Source organism: Chaetodon auriga, chromosome 23 (genome assembly GCF_051107435.1).
Source record: "Chaetodon auriga isolate fChaAug3 chromosome 23, fChaAug3.hap1, whole genome shotgun sequence".
NCBI classification, from domain to species: domain Eukaryota; kingdom Metazoa; phylum Chordata; class Actinopteri; order Chaetodontiformes; family Chaetodontidae; genus Chaetodon; species Chaetodon auriga.
In genome coordinates, this window is record NC_135096.1 from 12,767,131 (window position 1) to 12,784,789 (window position 17,659).

Here is a 17,659-nt window from a genome sequence, read left to right on the forward strand (position 1 = left end):
CTACTCGCACATCTTCACCCTTCAACAGCTGAAAACCCGACCTCCTATGTCTTCCTCATTAAAGCGGTAACACCCTTCCTCCTCCTCTCCCTCGCCATCCTCCCCCTCTTCCAGCTGCAGACTCCCGAAGGAGAACTTGCTACGAGGCAGCGGCGATGAGTTCACGCCATTCGAGTTGACCGAATTCATGGAACTGACAGCGACGGGATTGCCATACATTAACGGCTGGCTGTACGCGCTGCTCCCGGTGTCCGACTCTGTGTCGCTGGTGTCGGTGCCACTGCTGGTGGAGCCGTCGATCATTTGGACCGGCTGGTTTAGGTTGTTACGAGTCGGGCTGTTTCCGGGCTTTCCCTGACGGCCAAACAACCGCTGCACGGTGTTGGACCGAGGCTGACCTGGAGCCACGACGCTCCCCGCATGGTTGCCGTTAGTTATTATCATTCTTCGCTCCACCGGGGCAGAACACGGGGCTTGGGCGTGCAACCCGGAGCGATGAGGGTCGTGGTGGTGGATGGGGGTGGATGTCAGCTGGCTGAGAATGAACGGATCAGTGTCAGAGCGGTTCCTCATGTTGTTGTTGTTAAAAGGTTTGGCAAAATGTGGCGGTGTGCGGTTTGGGGTGATCGGGGAGTAGCTACCGTAGTGGTTTGGTAGGTGGGATGGCGGCGGGATGGTGGGAGTCTCCACTGGAACAACTCCCGGACGTTTACTGAAATAATGCCCGCCGTCATCCCAGCGCGAGCGCGGCTGGCCGTGACCATTTGTCATCTCGGCGTGACTGAGCGAGTTGGTGCGGTGGTGGAAGCTGCTGATCACCGGGCTGGAGCACTGACTACGGGTCCCGGTTCCTAACGGTCGCACTATAGCCGCACCTCGCTTGTCTCGACCCTGAAAGATCTCATCCAACAGCGTGCTGTGCAGTGGGAGGCGGCCATGAAACGAGCTGCCATTGGGCAAAGTTTCATCATCTGTTTGCTTGTGACTCACATTAAACTTGTTAGACACTGGAGACTGATCTGCAGAGCTTCTGTTACCCAGCATACCTTGCTGCTGCTGCTGCTGCTGCTCCTGCAGCCCAGTCATACCCTGCTGTTGATGCTGCTGCATCAGCCCCTGGTGATTGGTGTGGTAGAACCCATTTACAACCCCAAACAGACTCCCAGCTTGCCCCCCATTGTGACTGCTAACCCCATGCTTATTGTTATATACACAATCATCCCCATTGCTGTCATTTGCATTGCTGTGGCCCCTGGTGGCCCTGTTGCTCTTGGTCACATCACATTCACTGTCTATGTCGCTGCAGTCTATGTAAGGAATAGAGGAGCTGCTGCCTTTGTTTGCCCTGCAGGATGGACCTGGGTTGAGGAACTGCGGGTCCGGCGCTGATCCAGTGCCATGGTGGCTCTGTCTGGACTGAGTCGGGTCTGATCCGGGCGCTGCCAGTATATCGTGGAAGCCGTTGGTGGAGGATGCGGCCGCTGGCGGCTCCTCTGAACCGTTGGACTCAGCTTTGTGGACTGGTCTGGCTGAGTCGGGCTGGTCTGCTGATGGGACAAACATGGCACTCTGCAAATGAAGAAAGGGAAGGCAGGAGATAGAGAGGAAGAGGAGTGATGACAAAAGGAGGCAGTTAAGAGGAGAAGCTTTTTAATCTCTTATTCAACTGGGCTCATTATGCTGAATTACTGACTTTGAATAGACTGTTATTTACGGGAACAGATTGGACAAAGCACACACACACACACACACACACACACACACACACACACACACACACACACACTCCCTGGAGGACAAAAACAGCTTTGTACTTCAGGCCACAGAGCAGCTCCAGATTTAAACAGAGAGAAGCAATAAAAACAGACAAAAACAGCCTGTAAATGTGTCCAACCAGTCAAGTTAGAAGAAAAATAAGACAGAGGGACAAATGCAAATAAAAACAACACTGTGGGTGAAACAGTCTGCCGGTGTTAAGGTGTGTTATCACCTCTTTTGGCACTTGCGATCTGAAGGAAGACGACTGAGGGGACGTGCTGCTGTTGGACAGAATCTTACTGTGCTTCCTGAAAAGAGAGGGTGGGTGAGGTCAAAAAGTGCAAATAATGCAGAAAACAGAAGTGTGGTCGCTGGTTTGCGTCTTTTCTCCAACTTCACCTTTCAAATGGAACTTTCTTGAGCTCCGTGTCTTTCACATAATCGATGATCTGCTTCTGGGTTCGACCGCTGCGGGCAGAAAGAGAGGCAATGAAAGACAAATGCAGACGTAGCAGTTTCACATCCTTCCCTTTCTGTCCTCTCCTTACCTGAAGCGGAACGAGGACCCTCTGGTGAAGAGGATGGGCTTGGGTTTGGGCTTGGGCTCCTCGAAGAGCCTGAAGAAGGCGTGATACTCCACGCAGATCTTCCAGAAGATCTTACAGCAGTCCCTGCTGGCCATGGCGAACTCCAGCGTGTCGTGGTGGGCGTTCTGCTGGAAGACAAAGAGGCGAGAGTGAGTATGGACGCAGGGAGGAAGACGTGCAACTATATATAGACTATCTATGCGAGATGTACTTACAGCGGGGTCTGCTCGCAGCTTAATTAGGAACCGTTTGCGTTTGAAGCTGAGCTTGCGAATCTTGGACCAGTTGAAAGCGTTAATTTTTGTGTAGCCCTGAGTGAGGAATGACACATGAATCAGCTTACAAGGATACCTTTTGGATTAATTTCAATAGCTTCTAAGCTTCGTTGAGTGCAATGTGGATGGTTTTACCTGGAAAACCAACACGCCGGTGTGTGCCACAGACAGACTGAGCTTAGTACCCTCTCGGTCCTTGGCTGGGTGCAGACGGACGCCGTACATTTCCAACCGCCGGGCGATTTCCAGCAGCTGGTAGTCTGACACTGCAGGAGTCTGTCCGCTGTGGAGGACAGTGATCAATCAGTCCATTAATCAACATTTTTTTTTGTCAACATTTAGGAAAATCAGCACTACTGCACTGCATGCACCAGATGCTAGACATGGCCCAATCGAGGTCTCTAGCCCAGATTTATTGTGAATGTGGAAACAACAAACACTCAGGATCAGATGGCAGCACCCACTGTGGGCGGAAAGCAAAGTGCCACACAAAGAAGTTTGCTTCCTCGCAAATCTGAAAATAGCTTCCTGTTTCCTGTATGAGCTGCTGAATTAGCCACTTCCTTCCTGCGTCGGCTGGAGGTGGAAGCGAGAGCGGGAGCCCACAGACAGAGAATGGGTATGTGGTGCACAGCGTGACCATGATAAATAATCAGCAAGTCTGTGGTTTGGTTTTCAGCTCGTATCTGTGGTTGCAGGAGAGTTTTAGGGGAATTTACATGTCCGGAAAACAAGGAAACGCATTTGTCATGTGTTTGCAAACAGCGGTGGGGAAAGCACAGCTAAAATGTAAACCAGAGGAGAGGTGTGTTGTGTGAATGTGTGGTCCCGGGGGGGTGCAGAGGGAGTACCAAGACGTATGTTTGTGGACAGCCACCTCTGCGGGGGAGAGCTTAAAAGTGTGTGTGTGTGTGTGTGTGTGTGTGTGTGCATGTGCGTGTGTGAGCAGTTGTAATTAAAGAGATAAACATCTCTGCAGGAGAGAGGCCTATGGGTTGGGTGTAATTGTGTAATGGGTGTGCACCTTTGAATAAACAGATAAATATCTTAGCATGTGCGCTCTGAAAAACTATTTCTCCCGACACCTTCAAGCTGAACGCCGCCCAGAAACTGATCCCCAATCAGACTAAAGCTTGGCTCAGTGCTGTTTTCCAAGCAAGGATAATCTTGACCTGCTATTTCCATGTAAACAGTGCTGTAACTGCTGCATGTCTGAGCTTCACGGCGCGGGATGAGGCAGAGTTTGACACGACAAGGCTGACGGAAGATGTGGCTTTAAAGCAGCAGCAGAAAGGATGATTTTAAAAGGATGAACTAGCCAATAACAGCCCAGTATGAAGCCTGGACTTAAAGCCTTCAGCACACAAACACTGGACAATATATCATTACATGTGGAAATATAAGGATATGTGATGTGAGATGGATATGAATGCATGCATGGACATGATAACTCACACATGCTTGCGGTGGCAGTCGGTGATCTTGTCTCTGATGGCGTCCTGATCGGGCAGGTACTTATTGTGGAGGAGGTGCTGCCAGCTCTGGGTCTCATCGAAATCCCCGATCTCGGCTGATGGGAGGGGGGGAGAGGGGGAGAGGTGACAGTAGGGTGAGAATTCAATATTTATTTGGAGTGAAAGTGGGAGAACTGAGGTGAGATGAGACGATTAAATAAAGATGTGTGGAGGAAGAGACTGCGGGAATGAAGGCCAATCCGACAAAAATGGTTCATCTCATTTCTACTTGATTGTGCTGCAGATCAGATGAAGTGTGCTGCATGTGCCTCCATCTGTCCAACACCAGCAACAATAGAGCCTCGTACTGTACCACCCGCAGGTTCTACACACACACACACACACACACACACAGGCACAGCACTGGCGGTTACCACGGCAACCGACTCATGTTCTTCAGCATGCTGCGCCGTGGCTTGCCGCTGTCTGCAAGACTGAATCCATAAATCCCACATCCTCTGCACACGGAAAGACAACAGCAGCCTGACGAGCAGGCGAAGCCGCCATGCTCATGTCGTTCGAATGTCAGGGACAGGTTTCGCATGTAGGAGAATACTGCTGCTTTGTGTACGGTCACTACAGAGTGATCGAAGCCTTCAGCAGCTTGAACCTGGAGCACGGTCTCACGCCGGCAAAGCATCTGCCCCGCCGGAGCGAGCTCATGTACGGCATCCCCATTAGTGTTACTGTACCACTTCAAAATCGAGCTTTGAATCCGTTTAGACAGTAAATGTTCAGCTAATCTGGTTTAAACTTGAACTTGCGACACACAAGACATAGAACAGGAAGTGCCGCTGAAATTCCTCCAAAGGGAATATCTGTCACGGGCTTGGTGATTTATGGCCTTCCTCATGAGCGAGGCATTCAGGGTCTTTCATTACTCTGAGCCACACAGTGAGACTAAAGTCCTTTTCAGACAGGGAAAATGCTAAATTGCCGCCTTAAATCAAGCCGTTAAAGTGATGTTTTTTGTTATTCAGACATACATGTCAGACTTTACATGTTTGCTGTGGCTTTATTTCAACGTGACACGACCTTTAATGCTCGCGTTTTTAGAACTTATTTTGCCTTTGAAGCCTCAATTAATGACTATTATTAGTGTTTACATTTTCAAATTTAGCATTAGAAGATGCTAAATTCTGCTGCCTCACACTTACAGCTAGTATGGAGTGCTGGTCTGATTCCTGCTGTTTTTGGAAATTGAATTTTAGAGACTGATCTGACATGAGGAGAAACACCTCAAGGACTACGAACCGGCTGATTCAGAATGTTTCGTGGTTTCTTACGTGACTTGCACAATAAAACACTTGTGGACTTGTGGTGCATGTCTGAGATGGACTTTTTTTTTTTGTCCTGCAGTGAGGACAAATTTCTTTTTAGTTCACGCCTCCTTCCGCACAGCACTTACACACGTGTGTATGTGTTGCACTTACACTGAATGATGTGAGAGACCATGAGGGCGGCGCTGGTGTCGTTGCAGATGAGACGACCACAGGCCAGGTCGCGTTTAATCTGCAGGGCAAACAGATACCTGGAGAAAGAAAAAGAGAGAGCGGGAAGGACACGACACAGACAGACAGAGAGTGTGGGGGAGAGAAAAGACGGAAAGCGAGGAGGTGATGAGGTTAATGCACACTTTATAAACCCAACGGTTAAAAGCAATTCCATTGGCATCAAACTGATGGCATTTATACACACACACACACGCACACACACACACACACACCTGTTACTTTGCATTTTCTGATTTAAAACCAATTCCTAATTGAGAAAACGCCCTTTTCTGTTAATCATTGTACAGTTGGCTAATTATAACGTGATCCAGACCTCGACGCACACACATACACGCACGCACACCCCAGCATGTTGCCAGGTCATGACGCTGCATCTCTATGACAGAGCAGCAGAGACAGCACTACAAAGAGGACTGTAACGCATCGAGACAGAGATGAGAAACACACAACCTCCATAAATCCTGGTCGCTGTCATTTTGTCCTGAAACATTGCTTTTGAGCATATTGTCTGAGGGTTTGTTGCACATTTTCGGGTAACAATGAAGCCAATGAAAGACAAAACACAAGCAGTCAGTAAAAAGAGGATAAAATTCAGCAGAACTAATTTAAAACATGAGAGCTTTTAAACAGAGCTTGGCTGACGTGTGAGGACAAACAGCGGACTGGCTGCCAGAGGTACACATTCAGTGTGTGTGCGAGTGTGTGATTAATGGCCCATGGCAGCCTTTTATGTGATATCCAATTCAACCTTTTTATAACGGCACGATTAACTCTCTAATAAAGTTAATGAAGCCTCGGTTGCATTTCATTATCTTTTTATTTTAGCCCGGAGTCGTTTCGCTATTAAAGAATACTGCGACAATTCACAGTGAAATGCGATTCAAACTCTTAAACTCTGTTATGGAGAATGCAACTTTGCTGTGTTCACAGGTCAGAGTGCTGCAGTGAGTAATGCAGCAGCGACATGAGAGAGAACAATGATATTAGACCTCGCCTCCATCATACTGGAGTGGCACTGATTGGCCAGGGGGACACACTTTTTAATAAAAAAGGCCAATATCAGCTTGAAAAATCATCTTCCATCAGTCCATCAGTCCATCAAAGACTGATCAAAGAGAGAGCCAAACAAAGGAAAAAAAAAAAAAGGCTTTGTGCCCACTTCCTGTTTTGTGCTGGAGTCAGCTGGCACTCTCCGAGACAAAATGAGATCAGCGGAATAAGCTGGCCAGCTGAGAGGTCGTCAGTGGAAAATATGTGAAACTTTCCCCGACTGGTGCTGATACTCTCTCTTTTGAAATGGAGGTTGGAATCCCAGTTGATTCGGCGACATTTGTGGTCGCTGGCGGTGAGCGGCGACACGGCAGCAACCGGTGTTATATGCAATGTGATGTGATTTCATGGCTGCGCTTCCTGTGACTGTGGCATCAGTTGAAATGTTGATTAAATGGTTTTATATTCATTGTGGGCTGTTGGGAGATGTTATGCTAACATTGAACTTTAAAATGGCGATATACACACAGCACAGCAATGGCGGACCCTGCCACTAACTCACAGACTGTAAATACACTGAGCGGTTGATTTTGGAAAAAAGCAAAAAACAGGGTTTGATTTCATGAAGATCTAAACTAATTAAACCTTTCAGCCTTTATTCAATCTCAAGAGATCCCCTCGCAGATGAGATGCTTCCTGCTTGGCTCTGCTCTCAAGGATAGCCAGCTGCGCTCTGAGAGGGAACCGCGACATCATGGGAAAACGCGGAAGGTCAAAACATTCTCGTATTCATGTTGTGTGATGTGAAACGCCGCCGTAGCCAGTGCAGTCCGCTCCATCATACTAAACAAAACAGAAAGGCAGACAAGATGCTGGCTGATAATTTACACCTTCTAAACAAGGAGGCACGGGCGTGAGCACAGATGTCTGGATGCTAACAGGACAAAAAAAGCAGGTCTTCCAGTCACAAAGCTTTTCACGCGTTTCAGCTGTTTTCTTGAGCCTGGTTCCCACATGACAGCCTAAAAATGTCTTGTCTGAGTGCAGAAAAGAAAAGAATGCTCTGGAACATGTGGATATAACTATAATATATAAGCAGCAACATGCAGACATATTGCAACAAGGCCTGCGACACAGCCGTGAAAGTCCTCCTGATGGACGGAAAACAGTACGGCCAGACAGCAAAACAACATGTCTTTTAATCGAAGACGTTCCTCCTCTGATAGGTGCGGTTTCTGCGTGGTGAAGACCTACCGAGTCAGCTCCTCCAAGAGCTGCGTGTGGTCAGGAGGGAAGAACTTCACCACGAAACGTAGGATGGTGTTTTTCGGCCCTGGAGGAGGGAAAATGAAGGGAGGCGGTTAAGAGAGGCGGACGTGCAGAGAGGGATGGAGAGAAAAACACTGACAAGATGGTGTGGCTTATTTTAGATGGCAGAATAAAGCTGTTTATCATTCATGTGGGCTGTTAAGGGAAATGTAACACCACAACAGCAACGCACGGCTACTCACGTCTGATCTGTTTCAGCGTCGGCTTCAGCAGATCCAGCCAGAGCTACGGAGGACAGAGCACAGCTTTACTAATCGAATCCTTACCGACAGAACGGTTTAGAACAATGCTTTGTTTCAAGGGTCTTTAAGTTTCAGAGAAAGAGCTCTGTAATTTGACACCAATTATAGGGAGCGTGCGACCGTCCTTGAAAAATAAAAGCTCCATTTAGATGCAAATAATATATCCACATTTGCTGAATTGTATTTATCATTATTATTAGACATATTTCACATATTTGCATGTGCAGGTGACTTCCTTATAATAAATGCCAAAATAACAGCTCTTTCCAGGAACCCTCTTGGTGAATTGTTAAGAAAACATTCAGAAACCATGGACCTGTAAATTAAAGCCAGTTTGGCTGACACTCCTGTTTAGTACAAAAACGACCTGAGGATTGATCAAATGACCGCTGAACACACACCGTTACACTTGTAATTGCAGTGTGAGCTCCTTATAAAGTACAACGGCGGCGCTATAATGTAAGCACATAAAAACGTCATGCCTCAGATGCGGCTCGTAATGGACACTGTATTTTGAATCTGGGTTATTTATCGCGGCTATAAAAGTCACACCAGCTGACATAAACAAGATAAAAAACGCTCGGCGATCCGCTTGATGTACAGCTGCCCGTTCGTGTGTCCGTAGGCTTCGTCTTGTTTGTGTGTGTGTGTGTGTGTGTGTGTGTGTGCTGACAACACTGCTATTATTTCGTCAGCATTACATCATGTGTTCCACTGGGCCACTTCAGAACTGCTGCTTACGCCGCAGGCACTGAAAGACACAGTGAGTGTCTGTTTGAGTCCACACAAGTATCTGTACGCACATGCTGATTCAATCCAGATTGTAAACAATGCAAATAAAGACTAAGACGGTTCCTTGTCAGACGAACTTGATGCGGTGGACACTAACACATCCCCGCACCATCGCGGATGGTCCTTTGGGCACGATGTCCACGATTCCCAAAAACAATCTGAAATGTGGACTCGTCGGGCCGCAGAGTACTTTTCCACTTTGTGTCAGTTTATCTCAGATGAGCTCGGGCCAGAGAAGTCGTCAGCACTTCTGGATGTTGTTGATATGTGGCTTTCGCTTTGCATGGAAGAGTCTTAACTTGCAAAACCATGTTCCAGAGCCCATGCTGGAATAGCCTTTACACAAACATGTCGGCTCTTAATGCGCCGCTGCCTGAGGGATGAAAGGTCACAGCCATTCAGTGGCCTTGCCGCTTACATGCAGACGTTTCTCCAGATTATCTGAATCTTTTGATGATATTACAGATTGCAGACAGTGAAATCCCTAAATTTTACATTGAGAAACACTGTCCTTAAACTGAAAGACTGAACCTTACCAGGACGCCCCTTTCATACCCAATCACCTGTTACCAATGAACCTGTTTACCTTGTTGCTGCATTAAATTCAGAATAAGCACATATTTCCAGCTTTTTTGAATCAGGGCTGTACAGTCTAAGAGAAAAAGAAAAAAAAAAACCCTGACAGTTGCATTTTATTAGTGGCTTTTTCATGGAGGCTCCACCCGCAGACATCAGCAGCCAGAACGACAGTCGAGAAAACAGCATCTTCAAACTACTGACACACGCCATGTGCAAACTATTAGAACCAGCTGCTCCTCCGTCAAAGAGGTGGAACAACTGAGTCCAGGTGGATGCTTAAATGCACATAGATGCAGATGAAAGACAGAAGGGCACAACAGGAAGTTTCAGGATTCCTCTGAATATAGTATTAGTGTATGTACGATTTCATTTTTTGTAAGTTAAGACACAATAACAGCCAGACAGCCATTTCTCAATACGGGTCTATGAGCGGGTGGCATAAGAAGCCTCATATCTTGATGACAACACGGAAGGAACTTGTCAGGCTACGCACAAAATGCCCACGTCGACCCCTTTTCACACAAATGTTCATGGTTTCATGCTTCTGCGTGCGTCCGTGTGAGTGTGTGCGCCTCTCACCGTCATCTTGCGATGGTCCTGGTACTCCAGTCCAAAGTAGTCTCCCTCCGCCAGGTTGAGGTGGGCGCAGACCAGGTCAAACAGCACTTTGCCGGGGGAACGTTGCTGGAAGAGACGAAACGGAGGAGGTGTGACAAATGAGATTAAAATAAAAGGGGGAAGTGGAGGACAGGAGGGGTGAGAGGAGGAAAACATCTCATCAGGGGAGTGCTGATAATGGAATTGAGGAGCGCAGGAATGTGGGTCTGTTTTAAAGGTTATTTCTCAGTGAATGAGTGTCAGCTGCCTTTCCCTACGATTGCACGTTATTTTAGAACTCATTTCTAAAAGGTAAAACAAGAACACAAATCCTGACTCGTGGATGTGATTTTCTCTAATGAGCCTCGCCTCACTTAACGAGCCACTGACCTTTGACCTTGATGTGAGGTCTAGGCTTTAGATTCGGGTCTAATGAATAGCTGGAGGCCAAGGCTCAGCTGGGAGAGTCCGATAACAACCACGCTGCCCCAGGAAAAGTGTGTGTGTGTGTCTCAGTCTACTGGTGCAGGTCTACCTGATGGAGGTAATGCAGAGCGAGCGAGCGAGCGTCGTTTGGTTAGCATATATTCCATTATTTTGTCTGGATCCAGCAGCAGCAGGAATTTTGGGATTTCCAAAATAGACCAAACCCCCAAATTAGCCCAGAATAATTTCCTCTGAGGCAGTTGAAGCTAAATGGTACCACCCTGAGTTCCAGCTATACATTCAGAGAGTCTGATGAGGCTCCGTTCAAGTTAATATGTAGTTTCTGTGCATTCCTTCTTTTGACAGGCACTCACATGCAAAAAACACATTGTGACTTCACTCTATATGCACCGTAATATGAGGAAAGGCAGGCGTTGATGTCATGACACTTGCATAGTCAATTCTTGACTGAATCATACATACGTTTTCTTCTGTATTAGTTTGCAGATAAATCAAGTCACTCATCATACACATGCATGTGCATAATCCTTCTGGCAGGAAGCCCCGAAGACAAACTTCTCCCTCAGGCTTTACATGAGGCCAGCGGCCAAAATAGTGCTTGTGCTAACCTTGCTAATGGGACTTTTTACATGTCAGAGCGTGCTACAGGGGTCACTGCTACATAATCCAGCACACCCACGACACACACCCGACTGCCAGCGTTGTCGGCTTTGCAGGAGACCTGGTCCGACCTCCTAGTTGCAGGAAGACTACCTGTAATCGCTTTTTCCAGGCTTCTGATTGGCCAATATGGCTTTAGGATTCCATTTATATGAGTGCCTGTTGGGTTGGCATGCTCTTGACGGCGCTTCAATTGTGTTTTGGGCTTTTTTTTGCAGCACATTTGGCATTTATATTCAGCATTTGACGGCCTTCAGATATTAATGACCACTACTTCGAAGGACATAGAGTTAGTAGACTGACACAGCTCCACTTCATGCAGGATGGGGGGATGAAGGTGCACAAGCAGCAGCACTTTTAAAAAGCATTTGCTGTTGTGAACAACACATAAACTGGAGGTGGAGAGTGCAGAGACGGCAGAGTGGTGAGAAGAAAAACGAGGAAGAGAGGAATCAGAGCGGTGAAGGCCAAGGTGGGAGCCAAGTCTGTCACCATCTGGCTACCGTGTGTGTTTGTGTCCATCTGTTTCTGTGTGGTCAGTCTGTCTGCAGGGACACACCCACATGCTGCACTACAAACACACACACACACACACACACACACACACACACACACACACACACACACACTTTCTCATGCTCGCCAGGCCTCTAGAAACAACAACGTTAGCTGACTGTGAGATAGTGACGGTACAAACTGACTGAATGACAACCCTGCGTGCACGTTACGACAGAGAGGCTGGAAGCTCGAGTGACAGATGCCACTGTTGTGTGCAAAGCTCGAGGATCTCTGCAGTTTGGACGGGATCCAGTCCCGGGTAGCGGTAATCTTGGTTTTAAAGGAGGTTAAGAGGGGAGAAGAGGAAGTGGGAGAACAGGTTGGAAGAGGATCCGAGAGCAAACGCAGCTTAAAGGCAGGAAAGGAGGCAAAGAAAGAAGAAGAAAGCCAAGATGGAAAATAAAGACTACTTGGTCAAACTCCACCCTTCTCGTTCTTTGCGTCCTCAAGCTGTAGCCACAAATATATTAGTTTCATTCACTGTGTTGATTCATCTCCAAACAAATTCTTCTCCTCGAGGCTTAATGCTGCACGACTGGCTTGTTTGTCTGCATTCATTTGTGTCACTCCTTTGTCCATCACTCGCGTTTTTCTTTCATCAAACCGCTCTGCACGCTTCAAATTGGCTTCATTAAAAACTTGCATGGAAACTCCTGTGCGAAAATGTCCAACTTCAACAAGATGGGGTCCAGTTTTGTGCAAAACAATGTTGCGCTTGGAGGAGACGCGGCCACCGCATGACCCAAAAAACACATGAGACGGAGAAAATCAGGCCAGAATAAGGCAAAAAAAAGTTGGATTTTTTGTTTATTTTGCTTGCCAGCTGCGTGACTGACTGAAGAATTAACACCTGGTGAGAATAACAGGGAAGACACAGACCCAGAGAGGCACGCTTTCTTTAAGTTCTAGTCAGTATCAGCCACATTCCTGTCTTCAAAGCAGATTAGGATGCTACACAAAAGCACGAGCAAGAACCTGAAAACATTGAAGTGAATCAGACTCGGGGAGATTTCCAAATATGTTTCAGGAAAAAGCCATTTCCTTTAATATCAGCAAACCCTTCTCCAATAACTACAGTAAGCCTGCGTGAACACACTGGGGAGATATCCCATGTCACATTTAAGTCATGTGAGACACTGGAATGCAGAGGGGAATGTCATTGAGGGAACGGCGGTGAAATCTTCAGATATCAATACCAGTTACAATAACACAAGCGTCACGAACACATGATGCGTCACCGTGCGTGCTGCTGGATGTTCTTCCAGCCGTGTGCAAAGATGAAACACTCCTGCGAGGGCTGCGTGTCTTGAACCTGACAGCGCCGAGGCTGAAGCGAACCTGAAGCTCAAGCCCAATATTATTTCGCGAGTCCTGGTTCCAATTGATTTTTTTTTTTTCTGCCGAACTGGCAGGACAACTCAGAGACCCAAACTGAACCGAAGCTCGTGTGAGAAGAAGCCGTAATGAGTAGGTGAGAGCAGAAGTGCTGAAAAGCGAGGATTCCGAACCCAACAGGCGGGGTCAGAATCGGCTCCCTTTGTGGCACTGAAGCAAACCTCGAAAAACAACAAAGACTAGCTGGTCAAGTCCGCTGGATCTGGTCAAAGAAAGACTTCAAGCGTCAGAGATGACGTTTTCAGAGGTTTCAAATCTTATTTCACATTCACAACTTTCACAAGGCTGCTCCAGTGAGGAACCAGGAAATGAGTAAGATGATGTGAAACACAACAAACCCCCCCACTCACATCCTGTTCTAGGCTCAAAGGCCAAACATTGATTATTTAGCAATGCGAACAGTCACAGAGGACTCAAAATACAGAGTAAACCTAAGTGGATCATGAGTGCCTTTCATTTAAAAAGGTCTTTTCCAGTGGCCTGGGATAACACCTGGAAGAATCCAGTCCTAATCCCACTCGCCAGCAAAGTAAGTCCACTTTGTGACACGCAATGGTCTTTAAATGGTCAAGGATTTTCTGGTTATGACTTCCACCTCTCTCCTCTGCTTTTTTATGACACCTCAAGCACTTTCCGGAGAGAAATACAAGCCCCGGGAATGGAAATGAGCAGTTTTCTTTGCATTAAAACAGGCTCAGTTAGTCATTTTTTGAGCAACATTTATCATCTCCCTGACATTTTTCTGTATTAAAATGTCACACTTGCTTCTAGCAATTACTAAAGTGGGCCATCTAAAAGTTTAATAGGTAGATAAAGCCTCTTCAGCTTCACCTTCACCATCTTTCTTCATAAAACTACCTCCTGCACTGCTTTCAACGATTGCCCACGTTTAGCATGTTGTGCAATCCTCCATTTACAATCCAAATGTTCAAACTTGTATGTTCGGTTCAAAAACATGCCAACGTACCAGAAAAACAGAGCCAAGCAACACCAGTGCTGACACAGTAAACAGTGGAGATCATGTGATCTGTTCATCTTGGCAACAGCTTCAGCAGAGGAAATGGTCACACGGCCGAGGTCAAATGTGACACATATATCGGTTTTTGAACAAACTGGGCAACAAACAGGAAAAGTGAGGACGTTAATGACAGAGCGCCTCAGGTAAATCTCTTCTCCAAGTCTATAGTTTGAGAGTTTACAGGTCTAAAAATAACTGGTGACCATGTGTGTTGCAATGTTGAACAGAGTAAACTAGGCCCAGTGGAACCCAGACTGAGGTCCTTTCAGTTCAAATCACAATCACTTCATTCAGCAGCCACCATCAATGAGCCTTTCTTAGTCAGCCAAAAACACACACTTGTGTTCATGCAGACACACACACAGACACATTTTATGCAGATATAGTTTATCTGTTGTGTGTGCATGCAGGGAAACATTCTTGGTATGTGCACTCGCATGCAGACGCACAATTAAAGAGTCTGAAGTTAGACTTTCCTGCTGCAACTCTGGACTGTAAAAGCAACGTGCAAAGGCCAAGGTCGCGTCCTTAAAGGCAGAGTCCAGTTTCACACAGCTGTCCTTTTGGGCCTCACACCAGCACGGTTCTTGCCTTTTAAGATAATTAGAAGGCGAGCAGGTCGAGCAGCGAGCCTTAACAACCGACTGTCCATCAGTGAACTGTGCTGGAATCTGGATTCAAGCCTGGCAACTGTCAGCCAAAAAAACTTCCAAGAGGACGAGTCAGGCCTTCAGAAGTCATCAAAATAGCTCCAGACATGGGAAAGGGAACAAAAGCCAGCACTTCTGTTTGCAAAGCATATTTTCCTCGCAGCAGCTAAGCTGTTAAAATCCAATGTTCCTGTTTGCGACACTGCTAATGAGGAAAACACAACACGTTTTTATTGGCAAAATAACTGCTTATTTTTCAGGCAAAGAAGTAAAAAAAGGTTCCCAATAAAACAGCGAGGCCGTCTGCAGCCTGTGGCAACTGCTTTCTTTTTCTGTTTGCCTTTCATAAAGTGACTCATGGTCTTTCTGGTGCAGCAAAGTAGACTCAAAATTATAGAGGTGCCTCTGAAACAAAATGTATGGTGGGGGGATGTGTGTCACAACCGAGTACAGAAATACCCATTCTGGTCAGCTGGCAGGTTGATTGTGGTCGGGCCCACACGGTGAGTGTCCCCGGTTTGTGTTACTGACAGTAAACAAGGCTGCAGTTGACTGTGTCAGCTCGACGGTAAACGTACCAAAGTGCTCCAAAGATAGGTCCTAAAAACGTGTTGGTTTCAACTAAACAACCGAATGGAATACGCTTTGCCATTCAGGAAGACGTGGTCTTGTTTCTACCTCTCTTGCTCTCTTCTTTTTCTTTCCTTTGCTGAACTCACTCACTCCCTTGTTCGGTAGCCAGACTCCAGCGTCGGCTCTTTGCCTATCGGGGGACACTTGCCAGTAAGCTGTCGGCGTGCCTGTCGACTTGTCAGACTCATCCTCCTGCCAAACCAACCCTCCGCAAAGACACCAGGCAGCGAAAACACATGGGAGACTCAGCAAACACGCTTCCTCTCCGACTCTCCGAGACAATTCCTACGGCACAAGTTTCGTGCCTGACTAAACTGGGATGTGGTGTATCAAAGTAATTGCTCTCTCGTTTTTACTATCCGGTCCCATTTTGCCTCTTGAGGCCTGGAGCTAAGAAACCCTGCATATCTGTTTCTCTGTGGCCAAAGCTCCCTTTGTGTTGAATGAAAATGCATCAATTATATCTATCTTGCTCTGGAGCAAGTTAATAGAGGCTAAAACAGTCACACCAGCAGTCTTTGTGTACAATCTCTATCTCCTATTCTCTCAAAACCCATGTCAGTTTTCCATTTACCATATAAAAGTCTAGGCAGACATATTTTACCTATTAACCATTTTATTTATCTTGCAGTGCTTTCCCTCACTCTCCCTTTCTTCGGGTCCTGTCTTGCCCTGCAACTCACGGCCAAGTCAAATATTCTCACCATCTGTCGTGGTGCGCTGAGGGTTTACACAGTCTCCCACAGCGTCGTCGATGCAAACGACCTATAAAACGAATGCACGTGGCATTTGTAGAATTCATTCTTTGGGTTATGATATATTACGTTTGGCTTTTTAAACTTTCCAAATAAGTCCGCTGGCTTGATCTGGTCCACTGCAAAAAAGTGCAAACTCAGAAATCAAGACATCTCACTGCCCTTGTGGAATTGTGATTCTCAAAATAATATTTCAAGACATGCATGAAACAACAGAAAACGGCTTGAGGCAAATCGGCATGAAGCAGAGGCATGTCTGAAAGGTCTGTAAGCCTGCACTCTGACTAATGTCAACAGGGATGGAAACCAGATGGGTGAGACTGATGATAAGAACTCTCCATGAGGGAAAAGACAGGGGGGAAAAAAACACCTCAGAGCTGTTCAGTTTCTTCCTCCGGTCCCCTGCTATGAATTCCAGCAGGGATCTTTTCAGGCACATGAAAGAAAGAACATGTTATTACTTCGAGATATGGCTTTAAAACTGCACCATTACTGGACTTTCTTTAAAACTCAATCTAGCGGCGATGGCACGAAAAACGGACATTTCCAGAGGAGAAACATGTCCGGGAACCTATCAATGGATCACTAAAAACAAATTAACTTCAAGGGCGTGTGACAAGGAGATAAGGAGAGAGCAGTTAAAGATATGGACAGACTGAAAATGAAAGTCACACCCTGGTGAAGAGAGCGCCGGGGAATCACCTGAACCTCAGCTAAACTGCTGCCTGGCTGTGAGTACCGGCGCTAAGCCGTCATTCGAGCTGGAAATCTGGATATGTTTTATTTATCTTCAACCTCATCGTGAAACGGTTGGACGGTTTAATACCAGAAACGCTCTCTGCGTCCTGCAGCTAAACTGCAGGCCAGTTACAGCAACATGCAGTGCAACATACCACAGAAATCAGACCCAAAGTGTCTTATAGAGCGTTGCAGGAGATGTTTCTCTGGAGACCAACCCGGAAGTTAGTTCCCTCGACAAAGGCAAACGGGATTACTGCAGAAAAGAAGCTCTGTGGCAAACAAAATGTTCAGCTTCAAAATTCACGAGTGGAAATGAGATGAACTGTCTTATTTTCTGGGCCCAAGGCTCGAATAATCTCTGTCGCGTTTAATAGCCTGAACACACAGGCTATTTTCTGAAAGGACCAAGCAAAGAAGTCCATAAACTGTGCTTTAATAGCGTCATGTTAAAGTAATTGTGCTCCTTCTTCACCTTCACAATTGATGAAGGTCTTTATTTGTTGCTGCCTAAAGCAACTCAATCGGTTTGCATGAGAAGACAAATCACAGCAACCCCCCCCCCCGCTGTTGTTCTGGTTAACCCAGTGCCTGCTCTGCTCATGTCACAGCAAAGAAAATGATCCTA

General features: G+C 46.6%; 1 protein-coding gene across 1 annotated transcript in view; it reads right to left on the reverse strand.

The window, feature by feature from the left end:
- The window catches only part of LOC143316268 (FERM, ARHGEF and pleckstrin domain-containing protein 1-like), a 47,240-nt gene that overhangs the window by 13,144 nt on the left and 16,437 nt on the right, over nt 1–17,659 (reverse strand). Inside the window, 11 exon segments of the mRNA XM_076724148.1 lie at nt 1,359–1,569; nt 1,991–2,066; nt 2,158–2,226; nt 2,307–2,470; nt 2,561–2,656; nt 2,756–2,903; nt 4,076–4,190; nt 5,568–5,665; nt 7,893–7,971; nt 8,150–8,192; nt 10,160–10,264. Of these exon segments, the coding sequence (XP_076580263.1) occupies nt 1,359–1,569; nt 1,991–2,066; nt 2,158–2,226; nt 2,307–2,470; nt 2,561–2,656; nt 2,756–2,903; nt 4,076–4,190; nt 5,568–5,665; nt 7,893–7,971; nt 8,150–8,192; nt 10,160–10,264 (1,204 nt within the window).